The sequence below is a fragment of the Salmo salar genome, chromosome ssa26 (assembly GCF_905237065.1).
Source record: "Salmo salar chromosome ssa26, Ssal_v3.1, whole genome shotgun sequence".
In the NCBI taxonomy this organism is placed as follows: domain Eukaryota; kingdom Metazoa; phylum Chordata; class Actinopteri; order Salmoniformes; family Salmonidae; genus Salmo; species Salmo salar.
The window spans coordinates 22,230,779-22,244,088 of NC_059467.1; the positions used below are offsets into that span (position 1 = coordinate 22,230,779).

The window sequence follows — 13,310 nt, forward strand, 5'->3', positions numbered from 1 at the left end:
TAGCATGCATTTAGTTTTACTTGCGTTTAAGAGCAGTTGGAGGCCATGGAAGGAGAGTTGTATGGCATTGAAGCTCGTCTGGAGGTTAGTTAACACAGTGTCCAAAGAAGGGCCAGAAGTATACAGAATGGTATCTTCTGTGTAGAGGTGGATCGGAGAATCACCAGCAGCAAGAGCGACATCATTGATGTATAAAGAGAAAAGAGCTCTGATATAAAGTGTTTTTTCTCAAAATTGCCGGGATGTCACGTGTCCTACTTATATCAGTACACTCGTAACAGTTTAAGCATTACTAAACTTCTATTCGATCAAATAAACCTCACGTAGCAAATAATTAGCCATTACATTTTTTGTTGACCAAATTCGACACGCTTATTGGCCTCCATACAAAAACTTGGTGAGCCATAGAAACGAAACAACGTCACCTGCTTGTATAATACAGATTTTTGGCCGAGTTGGTGCTCTCGCTTCGCCTCTTCCTCTCTGCTTAAGGTTTACTCCTCCCAGGTTACTCCTCCCAGGTTACCCCTCCCTCCTCCCCAACGCTTTTGCCTATCGCTCAGAAGTTACGAGACCGAGGGCCGGACAAGGCGGCTGCTAACACCCACCTTTGTTCCTCCAACATTTATACATTTCACTTTCCATAATAATCGAACGTGACAACCGCGATCAGTTGGATAACTGCGGGGGGGTTCTGTTGGTCCGAACGGAGACAGAATGGGGAAAATAGAATGGGCTATGTGGGCCAATGAACAGGCTGTGGCGGCGGGGCTCAGTGAGTAGAGAACTTTTTCCAAGTTTAGACATCTGAGTTTGGTATTTGTATAATGGTATCAACTGTTAAAGGAATGTATAATAATCCCATTGAGTGTGTTATTACTGTATAAGAATGTGGGGGTTTTTTTCAGTAGGGTACGCCCAACAAACATCGGTCATTAAAATCGACCAAAAACAAAATGTATAAAATGTTCCAGACAAAAATATTATAAATCATGAAATTATATTGGTAGTGAGAATATTTGTAAAAATAAAAATAAATCATATCAACTTGGGAAAAAAGTGTACAAATGATTTGGTTCTTGGCACATTTCGATTTGAAAGTTACAGTATATGAAAAAAAGTGTCTTCATCTGTGACTTGCAGGAACTGTTTTGATAAACGAAACATGTTCTTCTTCCTACTTCCTCATTTCAGTTCTCCTTACTGGTGGCATAGTGGGGGTGGCCGGCCAGTTCAGGGACTGGGAGTTTGCTGCTTATTCTATGTATCCTTTCACTGGGGAAAAGCTGTCTCTCACAGTATAATTCCATGCACAAAATTGTATCTATTGTCGTGATTAAATGCTGATTTACCATTGACACGTCACAAGTAAATGTTTGTAGATGCGTTATAGACATCTACACCATCATTTATCTTATTTGTGCATTTATGTCCAGATGAGACCCAAATGTATATTTGCATTGTATAGTGAGGTCCAGGTGTACCTGTTGTTGTTGAGTAACCTTGACTGGTGTGCCCAGAGCTGCAGGGGTGTTTGTCTGTCTACTAGAGTACCCAAGGGGCAAGAGAAACAAGGGAACCAGCGTAGAAAGGACGTGAGTACCCACATATGTAACAGTATTGCTTCCGTCGTTACCCATCGCTCCACAAAAGCTGTGGCCCATGCAGAGCAAGGGGAGCAGAGCAAGGGGAACAACATTTCACATCGGTTACACATACACAATACCAAGGTAACGTTTCTGTAAAGTCACTCTAACAGTGATGCAACAGATATGATTACACCAGTTGAAAGCAAGTCATAAGCAAGTCTTCATCGCTGAAAGTTTGAAAGTTCATTATAAATAACTCTTAATATTGTGATTCTTCCAGGGGTCAGTACTGTTTCACTGTCTGTGTGAAGTCATTCGGCCCACTGACCAGGAACTACTATGTCAGAGCGTTTCTACATGCAGCGTGAGTACATTGTGTGTCAGTCTAGTCAGATCTCTGGGCTGAGACAACATTATTTCCCTTCACTGTCTCCTTCCAGCTGTAGCAGTCATTCTCAACACCATCTTCATTGTTTAAATATCACATTGCATGTTATCAATGCCTTGCCTTTGTAACACTCTTTTTCTCTGTGTGTGTGTGTGTGTGTGTGTGTGTGTGTGTGTGTGTGTGTGTGTGTGTGTGTGTGTGTGTGTGTGTGTGTGTGTGTGTGTGTGTTTATAGGATCTGCGTTCCTGGTGCTTTCATCCTTGCAACTGTTCTTGGCTGTGTCTGCCTCGGCATAGCTAGCCTCATCTACCTTGCGGTTAGTATTTCAAGTATTTGACCCAGTTAGGTGGTCAGACAACAACAAGGTAGTGTTGTCTGACCGCCATATAAAGGTGTGATAAATATATTTGGTGCAATATCAGTTGATGCAACACTCAGGTTTCCTGTATGAACCGACTGCGCTTGATTTACAAGGAAGCGTTTGTTTTCCCTCTGGTATTTTTATTGAGACATTATTAGCAAGTTAAGAAACCTAGGCTGTCAGGGGAGTGACTTGGCTGTTATCACCTATTGTTGTTGGGAATTCACTGCATGCATGTTTCTAGAGTGCAGCACCAGAGCAATCCATTTATCTATGTTATTGAGGGAGCCTGAATTATCTTTTGTCTGTTGTGTCTGTATGTCTTCCAGGCGGCCATCCGAGGGGAGCAGTGGGAGCCCATCCTGCCCAGGAAGGAGAGTGCCCGTAAGCCGGTGGGAGAGAGCATCAAGCTCCCTCCCCAGAACCCTCCACCACGTCCACCTGCAGAGATGCGCAGGAAACGGGCAGAGGACCTGGAGGCGGCTGCCTATGTCAACCCCATCGCTGTCACTGCCAACGATGAATAGATCCCCTTACTGTCCTTCCTTCAGGCCTGCTGGGCTAAGCTCACTCCGGTTAGCTTATGGTTCCACTGAGCCCCAACCAAAACAGATCTACAGTGGAGCCCCACCCAGGCCATGCTCAGTCCCGACTGCCGTTGGCTGAGGGCAGAATCCTAAATTGAGATGGATAAGCTTGCATAACTTAGGTTTTGTGTAAAATGGGAATTGGCGTCAATGGGAATTTTTTAAGGACTGGTAACAAGTTAGGAATCAGGCCTCGGAGAGTAGAGGGTTGTGGAGAGGACACACTACTGCTGATGTTTGATGTATAAGGGATTGTATTGAACTGAGATGTTGCTGTGCCTTAGTTACTGCAAAAGGTTTGTGTCCTATATCTCTGCACCGCCTGCCACAACTCTTTCAGTTATAATTTTGGTCCCCAAAAGGCTTTGGAATGTAAATGGAAAAGTTTGTATTCTTGTTGTGACAGTAAGTTATTTTCAGAGCAATTGGACAAATAGATGTGGATGAGAATCAACCACATCTACTGGGACAGACCTAATGAAATGATTTAAAAAGAGAATGAAGAGCTATTTATACATTTTGTATCCTCAAAATATACTGTATTCTTTTACACTGGAATGTTAATTGTTTATAAGCAAGCACTGTTTTGCGTTATCTCTTTCTCTTTTTGGCCGGTTTACTATGTCAGTGGTCAACTGTATGTTGGATAGTTGTGTATTCACCTCTCTACAAAATGTATGTCTATGTTTTATGCTTGTTATGCTTTTGATACAATCTGGAAATAAACATAGTTATTCTAGTTATTTAAAATGTGCACGTTTACCATATAATCACAATTAATGTTTGTGTCTGTTTCATCATTGATGAACTGTGGGTTTGGAATGACAATTACGTGTCATGTCTCAAGTTTTGCATTTCCTCTTTTCTAATAGTTCCTTTGAACCCTATGCATTTAACGGGTTCCTTCTCACAGTGCAACACCCAAAGGCGCTCAAATACTTTAGTTCGACACATTGGAAATTCCTGCGCTATTCAGATCATACACAGCCACAGAGATGTCATACATTAGTTATAACAGATTATACAGATTATGTTTATATACCCTAAAGACATTTCCAGAGGTTGTGACATACACATACATTTATTTTCTCCATATGAAGCAACTTCTTCATTCCTATTGTCACAGTTGGCCTTTACCTCAAGAATGAGGAATACAATGTGTGTTTCCTTGAGTGCTCTGGGTTTGGCAACCATTACATCATAACAGCAGCAGGAACAGGTGAAACTTCCTTGTTGGTTTATATGTGTTATACTCAGTCTTATTTATTAGTTATAATGGCCATTTCTTGACACCATGACACACAAAAGGTATTGATGGACCCAGGGCAACCCTTGTTTACAGCAAAAATATGCATTGGTCATAGGCTTTGAAACCATTCTGACTTTACACCAACAGCCTTGGCAGTGGTTGCCGCTTCTCCAGCAAACAAATAATAGTTTAAATGTTGAAAGTCGTTAGTTCCCTTTTGTGTTAACTAATTTCAGGTATTTTCAGTCTTTGTCCTTACGCACTACTGCCACCTAGTGGTACAAAGGTAAACGGCAGCGAACTGTGATTATCAAAACGAAAATAGTTGGCATGCACCAAGATTTGTCTACATGGAGCACCCGTAGAATAAACTCTTTGGCATGCGTATTTTTCCCATGTTGTTTATGGCTGAAGCTGGGTCAAATCTCAGCTGAACCATAACCCATCTTCGTGACAACTCTGTCCAGGGAAGATGTCGAGTCGTGCTCTGAGGAGGTTGAAGGGGAAACAGCGGGGGCAGGAGGCCCTGGACCTCGGGGATCTTGTCCCAGATGAAGGGCCAGAGCCAGAGGAGCAGGCTGCGGATGTTGAGGAAGAAGAAGAGGAACTGGCAGAAGCTGTTCTCCAGCATGCTAAGAGCAGCATCAGAAAAGCTAAGAAGAATAAGAAAAACTTAAGCAACATTTACGAACTGGTGGAGTGTTTATCTTTTTCTAACACACATTGCAAAATGTTTAAGAAATGTCTCGCTAACTGCCACCTAGCTCCACCCCCTAGGCTACATAACTGTGTGACAGAGCTAGCTAGCTTGTTATGCTAGTCAATGAAAAAAGCAGCAGGACACATTGACATATGCAGACTGTCAACAAATCAAACCAGCATTATACTGACTAACCGATTTTGCCTGGCCAGACAGGAGTCATACAGTACACCCCCTTGCCTTGACCATATGAATGTCACGAATGTAGGTTGGAATCCCAATGGCTCCCACAAGAAATCAAGGCAGAGACTGACCAAATATTAATTAAAACTGTGCAATGTAGAGATTTAATCTCTGATATACAACCTTAATCTGAGCCTTTCCGTCCTTGCTGGAACCACATCACTGCAGATATGTGACGCAGAGAATGAAGCAGAGAAAGCCACGACGGATGAAGACACAGTGAAGCCAGAAGAACAGAATGGTGATGAAAGCAAGGAGAAGAGTGACAGCAGGGAAACAGAGAAGAGAGATGCCCAGCCTGAGACAGGTGCTGCGAAGGTGAGGAGAGAGACGGACACCCCTGATACACTGTAGCCTCCACAGTATTATGGGGTATTGTGAGCCCCATTCCTCTTCAGTCTTGTTGCTATTATGGATGATTGATCTAGTGCAAATGTTTTGAAGAGTTGTCTAATAGTTTTTATTTTCTTCTGATGTCAGTCCGGAGATAAAGCGAGCAAGAAAAAGAAGAAAAAGAATAAGAAAAAGAACACTACAGGAGATAAACAGGTATACAGTCCATCTTGACAAATCACTTACACATATGTCCCCCAATGTGAGGGCGCTGTTGTGCACAATGCCATATTAACCACTTACTTTAGCAGCATTTTATTGTGTATTGAGGCTATGGGGGTGCTGCCCTGATGCCGTCTCACTCATTCACATAAGCTGCTCTGTCTTACATTTGACTCTTATGTGTGGTTGTCAGGAGGTAGCTGGGGATGACATCGACGCGCTGCTGGAGACCATAGAGCAGTCTAATGGACTGACCCTGCAGAGTGAGGGCTGTGGAGGCTCAGACAACAGGCCTGTACTCTATGTGGAACACAGGTGAGTAGGTCCACAGCACAGCAGCCAATCAGACATCAGGTCTCTTAGTGGGGTAACGTCATACAATCATAATATACTTAATTGATGGCAGTCATTTATCAGTGATCAATTTTATTGGGACTTACCCTGTTTTGTTTGTTAGGAACCTGAACCCTGAGACGGAGTTGAAGAGATACTTTGGAGCTCGAGCAGTTCTTGGAGATCAAAGGTAAGATCTATACAGAACTCCTTATCAGTGGGGGTGCTACTATTAAAGGTTATAGTGCAAGGCCATCTCTTCATTCTTTCCTCAGACCTCGTCAGAGACAGAGACAGTTCCATCGCAGCACCTGGATGACCATCCCTAAAGACACCTGGCCACGCTTCAGTCGCCCAGGTCAGACCTACACTCAACCTCTCACACTCGGCATCGCTCAGAATGCTGAAAGCCTTGTGAATACATACTATTTATGCAACATTTCACATAAATGTTTTTGTGGATGCAAATGTAATAAAATATCTCCCATGACATAGTCACAAAACAGAAGATAATGCCCTCATACTAGGGCTGTCCCCGACCCCAAAAATGATCGGTCGACCAAGAGTCATCTGTTCTTTTGACCAATCGATTGGTCTAAATTTTAAAACGTGCATTTTTCCATATATTTTGGGCTCCCAAGTGGCGCAGCGGTCTAAGGCTCGAGTCCAGGCTGTATCACAACTGGCCGTGATTGGGAGTCCCATAGGGCGACGCACAATTGGCCCACGTTGTCCGGGTTTGGCTGGTGTAGGCCGTCATTGTAAATAAGAATTTGTTCTTAATTGGCTTGCCTAGTTAAATAATATATATATATATATCTATATATATATATATCCTATGTGTTTAATCGAATCAGCTATATGCACTGAGCTTGTCTGATGCTTTAAGCGAACTATTTGATTAAATATTTAAGACACACAAAAGACACACATCAACAGTGTGTATAGCGCTGTCCGTGTTGCTGAAGCCATTTCTGACTGAAAAGTTATGTTACCGAAATCCCTAATTTGTTTAGGAAAAACATTCCCTATTCCCTCAACCCTTTGCTCTCTCTACGTGATACATGTATGCTTCGCATGCACGTGACCAATAGGGCCTGACATATAGCATATCATAATCACATCAATAAATTGGTTATAACAATCTCTGAACACCGTAAGACAAACACCGTAACACAAACACTCAAACAGGCAACAGAAGCAGGAACTGCCTTATTTCTGTAGATATATATGGATGATTTATTAAGCCAGGCAGTTAGGCTATTGATTATAGACCTAATGAAGTTGGGGTTTCCTCTCCTCACTTAGTCAATTAAGGCAAGGGCTGTTTTCTCATCTCCTAACTCTGCTGCTGCCTCTGTTGCATTGTTATCAACACCAATATGCCGGTTAACTTTGCTATTAGCAACATGGTCTAGGAAAAGGCACCAATTCAACAGCGCACTGATGTTTCAGAACCGCGGACAGCGACCACTGTCCAACTCAGGAGAAAGCACATTTGTTATAAAATAATATTATTTTATTTTTGTTGCACCATTGTTCTTACGTAGTATAAGCATATACAATTCCAGCATCACTTCTTAGACTGATGGGCTGTTCCATCCCCACGGCCTCCACAATGGATTAGTCCACTCAGACAGGCGCAAATCAGACAGGTGTCTTGTACAGCATGATTTGTTATTTAAAAAATATTTTTTGCTTCTGCTCAACTAAAGAAATCTTGGTCGACCAAGCAATCGACCAGTCGACTAAATGAGATCAGCCCTTCCTCATACACTAAAATACTGTAACTATGATGGCATAAATTAAGTTCATGCAAACAATCAAGAGGCATGATAGGAACCCCGTTAGCTGCTGCCAAGGCAGCCGCTATTATTCCTGGGATTCAAACAGGAACATAAAAATAGGTTTGGGCGATACCCCGGTATGCAGTATAAACGGTTTATTTCAAAATACCAACGGTATGATTTTCAATACCATTCAGAAATGAATAATAAAAAAAAAAAAGTTCGACTTTTTTGGGTTAAGGGCCCCCCCGCCTCGTGAGGTTGCGTACTACTTCACTGCTTATAAATATAATATAAGTATTACTATAAGAAATCTAACATGTATCAAATAATGTATATCCAGCTCAGGGCTCCAGCTATGCATTTGGTTTGCTAACTTGCTAGCTAAGTGGCTAGATGTCAAGATCAAGCTTCTTGGTTACAGCAGAGACATACAATCCCATCCTAGATCAAGATCCATGTTCCCTAAATGGTTTTGTGTGTAAATAAAAACTAGAAATATTTATTTATATTCATTATTATTTGAAATAGCGCCCCTTATGTGCATTTCGGGTAATACCGTATACCCCGATATGGTACAGAAACAGTATGATGGTAAGAAAATCTGGATACTGCCCAACCCTACATAACAACACATCAAAACAATAGTCTACATCATAAATAAATCAATACATTACAACAAACATTGTGTACTAAACAAATTCACACTGCCCACCATTACAAATGTACAGTCTAAAATGTATAACAATACAATATTACAATGTGTGTGTGTCTCTTCGCAGTCCGCGTTGTGAGGTGTTTTATGTTTTTTTAAATCTGATTTTACTGCTAGTTTGGGTTATCTGATGTGGGAGAGAGTTCCATGTAGTCTTGGCTCTATGAAGTACTGTGCGTTTCCCAACCTCTGTTCTGGCCTTAAGGCAGGACTCTACAACCCTGTTCCTGGAGAGCTACCGTCCTGCAGGTTTTCACTCCAACCCTAATCTAGCACACCTGATTCTAATAATTAGCTGGTTGGTAAACTGAACCATCTTATTTACAACTGGGGTTGGAGCGAAAACCTATAGGAGGGTAGCTCTCCAGGAACAGGGTTGGAGACCCCTGCGTTAGGGACTGTGAAGAGACCCCTGGTGGCATGTCTTGTAGGGTATGTATGGGTGTCTGAGCTGTGTGTTAGCTGTTTGAACATATCGTTTGGTGCTTTCAACACATCAATACCTCTCACAAAGACATGTAGTGATGCAGTCAGTTTTTCCTCTACTTTGAGCCAGGAGAGATTGACAGGCATGTTTTTGAAATTAGCTCTCTGTGTAGTGTACACTTAAGGGCCAGCCACGCTATAGCGCCAGACTTCACTATACTGTAGCTCCAGTTCTCTGAAATACATTTTGATATGCCAGTTTCTATTTATTAGGATTTAATCAATTATGCTCAATTTAATCCCCATCTCCTCGTGCTGGCGCCTCTGTGTTGAGCAACAAGATGACAGTGTCTCTCCATTAACACATTCGGAATTGTCATCGGTGGGACTCTAAGACTCCTGCTCCAGTTTGGGTAGCATATAACCAATCAAGAGTAGCAGCAGAAAAAAGTACATGTTAGGGGCAGCCGGAAGGCTTGTTGACATAGACAGCTTTTCTGGGTAGGATCACACTAAAGGCTGTGTTTTGTGGCTTTAAACGTTGCCCTGTGACGTTTTGTTAAAAAACAGTCCAATCACCAGATATCATTAATCAATTGCTGCCTAGCCCTCGACCTCAAAGACTCTATTGATGTTTGGGAAAGACTCCATTGATGTTTGGGTCCATAGTGCCCCTGGTGTTGTGGGATACTGGGCTGTTTAACCCAGAGCTGAGGTTGGAGAAGAATCAGGGTCTCTGTTACGTCAGTGTTAGTTTCTCCTCAGGGTGTTAAAGCTCCCCCAAACTCAAGGCTTATGCAATCACCTGACTGGAGATTTGGTCTGGGAAATGTCATTTCCCTCCCAAAATATAGATGGGTGATTTTAGCTTTTACCTCTCACTTTTTGAGTAGTCTCAGTGCCTTGGCTTGAATGTGGTACACCAGGACTGCAGTGTCACCATGAAATGCTTCCCTCTCCTTAGCCCAAAATGTGTTCATTCAAATTCTAGGGTGCTATACTGTACATGGGCATGGAATGAATGGGACAGATTGCAATTTTTATTCCACTTAAATATCTACAGTGTATTCGGAAAGTATTCAGACCTCTTGACTTTTTCCACATTTTGTTACAGCCTTATTCTAAAATTGATTTAATATTTTTTTTCTCATCAATCTTCACACAATACCTCATAATGACAAAGTGAAAATAAATCTATAGAAATATATTCAAAATAAAAACAGAAATGCCTTATTCACATAAGTATTCAGACCCTTTGCTATGAGACTCGAAATTGAACTCAGGTGCATCCTGTTTCCATTGATCATCCTTGAGATCCTTGATTGGAGTCCACCTGTGGTAAATTCAATTGATTGGACATGATTTGGAAAGGCACACACCTGTCTGTATAAGGTTCCACAGTTGACAGTGCATGTCAGAGCAAAAACCAAACCATGAGGTCAAAGGAATTGTCCGTAGAGCTCCGAGACATGATTGTGTCGAGGCACAGATCTGGGGAAGGATACCAAAATATTTCTACAATCAGGCCTTTATGGTAGAGTGGGCAAATGGAAACCACTCCTCAGTAAAAGGCACATGACAGCCCACTTGGAGTTTGCCAAAAGGCACCTAAAGACTCTCAGACCATGAGAAACAAGATTCTCAGGTCTGATGAAACCAAGATTGGCCTGAATGCCAAGTGTCATGTCTGGAGGAAACCTGGCACCATCCCTACGGTGAAGCATGCTGGTGGCAGCATCATGCTGTGGGGATGTTTTTTAGTGGCAGGGACTGGGAAACTAGTCAGGATCGAGGGAAAGATGAACAGAGCAAAGTACAGAGAGATCCTTGATGAAACCTGCTCAGGACCTCAGACTGGGGCGAAGGTTCAGCTTCCAACAGGACATTGACCCTAAGCACACAGACAACACAGGAGTGGCTTCAGGGCAAGTCTTTGAATGTCCTTGAGTGACCCAGCCAGAGCCTGGGCCACTCAACCCAATATCTGGCGAGACCTGAAAATAGCTGTGCAGCGACGCTTCCCATCCAACCTGACAGAGCTTAAGAGGATCTGCAGAGAAGAATGGGAGAAACTCCCCAAATACAGGTGCACCCTAGAAGATTCGAGGCTGTAATAACTGACAAAGGTGCTTCAACAAAGTACTTAGTAAAGGGTCTGAATACTTTTGAAATATCACATTTACACATTTCTAAAAACCTGTTTTTGCTTTGTCATTATACATTTACATTACATTTACATTTAAGTCATTTAGCAGACGCTCTTATCCAGAGCGACTTACAAAATGGTGCATTCACCTTATGATATCCAGTGGAACAACCACTTTACAATAGTGCATCTAAATCTTTTAAGGGGGGGGTTAGAAGGATTACTTTATCCTATCCTAGGTATTCCTTAAAGAGGTGGGGTTTCAGGTGTCTCCGGAAGGTGGTGATTGACTCCGCTGTCCTGGCGTCGTGAGGGAGCTTGTTCCACCATTGGGGTGCCAGAGCAGCGAACAGTTTTGACTGGGCTGAGCGGGAACTGTGCTTCCTCAGAGGTAGGGGGCCAGCAGGCCAGTGGTGGATGAACGCAGTGCCCTTGTTTGGGTGTAGGGCCTGATCAGAGCCTGAAGGTATGGAGGTGCCGTTCCCTTCACAGCTCCGTAGGCAATCACCATGGTCTTGTAGCGGATGCGAGCTTCAACTGGAAGCCAGTGGAGAGAGCGGAGGAGCGGGGTGACGTGAGAGAACTTGGGAAGGTTGAACACCAGACGGGCTGCGGCGTTCTGGATGAGTTGTAGGGGTTTAATGGCACAGGCAGGGAGCCCAGCCAACAGCGAGTTGCAGTAATCCAGACGGGCGATGACAAGTGCCTGGATTAGGACCTGCGCCGCTTCCTGTGTGAGGCAGGGTCGTACTCTGCGAATGTTGTAGAGCATGAACCTACAGGATCGGGTCACCGCCTTGATGTTAGTGGAGAACGACAGGGTGTTGTCCAGGATCACGCCAAGGTTCTTAGCACTCTGGGAGGAGGACACAAGGGAGTTGTCAACCGTGATGGCGAGATCATGGAAGGGGCAGTCCTTCCCCGGGAGGAAGAGCAGCTCCGTCTTGCCGAGGTTCAGCTTATGAGGTATTGTGTGTAGATTGAGGGGAAAAAACAATTTATTCCATTTTAGAATAAGGCTGTAATGTAACAAAATATGGAAAAAGTCAAGAGGTCTGAATACTTTCCGAATGCACTGTATAGCTAGCTATACATCGAATTGTCTTATCATTATCTTTATTCCACATACACATCTATATCAAATTGATGCAATTTCAACATACTGCAACTGTACACACATTTAACCAAAACTGTGTATAAATCCTGGATGACTGATGGGGCGCTGTATTGAAGCCACCGCGCAGCCATCTTGGTACTCCTCCTCAATTGTAAAAAAAGATTTTGGAAGCTATAGAAATGCATTTATTAATGCTCTTTTTGTTTTGTTGACATTGAGTGAGAGATTATTTTCCTGGCACCACACTCCCAGAGCCCTCACCTCCTCCCTGTAGACTGTCTCGTCATTGTTGGTAATCAAGCCTATTACTGTTGTGTCGTCTGCAAACTTGATGATTGAGTTGGAGGCGTGCGTGGCCACGCAGTCATGGGTGAACAGGGAGTACAGGAGGGGGCTGAGCACACACCCTTGTGGGGCCCAAGTGTTGCGGATTAGCGAAGTGGAGGTGTTGTTTCCTACCTTCACCACCTGGGGGCGGCCCGTCAGGAAGTCCAGGATCCAGTTGTTGAAACTTAGCCTCTGAATGGGCAATACATAGCATCAGCAATCCAGGGTTTATATACGTCATTGCATGTAACTCACATAGAATAATACTGTCCGTAATATTTCCTCCCTCAGGTATCTCAATGACCCTACTGGAGTCCAGGGATGGTCTACAGTACTTCACCTTCGAGCACAGCCGGGACTACCAGCAGATTCAGTTCAAGTTCCTGGACTCAGTGGAGTCCATGGATCCCAACAACATTGTGGTAAGGCTACACCCACGGTCTCAGGGAGATTGATCAGCAAAGCTGTGATGCATGTCTCAAATATCTAGGACAACTGATATGCACGAATTTAGATTCTAGATAAATCCCGACTAAGATTCTAGGTCAAGGCATGAGAAACTAGAGGTGAATTCATTTGAAATTTCAGGTTGAGGACATACAGTTGCAAGAACAAAGTATGTGAACCCTTTGAAATGACCTGGATTTCTGCATAAATTGGTCATCAAATTTGAACTGATCTTCATCCAAGTCACAACAATAGACAAACATAGTGTGCTTAAACTTATAACACACACATTATTGTATTTTTGTTGTCTATATTGAATACATAATTTAAACATTCACAT

The 13,310-nt window shown here is 43.0% G+C and overlaps 2 protein-coding genes across 3 annotated transcripts in view; both read left to right on the top strand.

Moving 5' to 3' along the window:
- The first annotated feature begins 472 nt into the window (after window positions 1–472).
- Window positions 473–3,668, top strand: LOC106587384 (cytochrome b-245 light chain). The gene is made up of 6 exons (XM_014175738.2): window positions 473–775; window positions 1,195–1,264; window positions 1,521–1,595; window positions 1,870–1,953; window positions 2,212–2,293; window positions 2,668–3,668. The coding sequence occupies exons 1-6, from the start codon at window positions 718–720 to the stop codon at window positions 2,863–2,865; spliced, it is 567 nt and encodes a 188-aa protein (XP_014031213.1). The 5' UTR covers window positions 473–717; the 3' UTR covers window positions 2,866–3,668.
- An 828-nt stretch (window positions 3,669–4,496) lies between these two features.
- The window catches only part of LOC106587382 (transcription factor 25), a 33,308-nt gene continuing 24,494 nt past the window's right edge, over window positions 4,497–13,310 (top strand). For both annotated transcript variants that reach the window (XM_014175734.2, XM_045707976.1), the window contains exons 1-7: window positions 4,497–4,868; window positions 5,286–5,435; window positions 5,598–5,666; window positions 5,866–5,987; window positions 6,130–6,195; window positions 6,281–6,363; window positions 12,815–12,945. In XM_014175734.2, the coding sequence (XP_014031209.1) occupies window positions 4,647–4,868; window positions 5,286–5,435; window positions 5,598–5,666; window positions 5,866–5,987; window positions 6,130–6,195; window positions 6,281–6,363; window positions 12,815–12,945 (843 nt within the window). In that variant the 5' untranslated portion in view covers window positions 4,497–4,646. The remainder of the gene's footprint in view (window positions 4,869–5,285; window positions 5,436–5,597; window positions 5,667–5,865; window positions 5,988–6,129; window positions 6,196–6,280; window positions 6,364–12,814; window positions 12,946–13,310) is intronic.

What these genes read in the sequence shown, in the direction of transcription:
- LOC106587384 (XM_014175738.2), top strand. Translation starts at nt 718, where the DNA reads ATGGGGAAAATAGAATGGGCTATGTGGGCCAATGAACAGGCTGTGGCG. An exon ending in AGAGCGTTTCTACATGCAGC is followed by an intron (nt 1,954 to 2,211) that starts GTGAGTACATTG and finishes GTGTGTTTATAG; the next exon opens with GATCTGCGTTCCTGGTGCTT. An exon ending in CTAGCCTCATCTACCTTGCG is followed by an intron (nt 2,294 to 2,667) that starts GTTAGTATTTCA and finishes TATGTCTTCCAG; the next exon opens with GCGGCCATCCGAGGGGAGCA.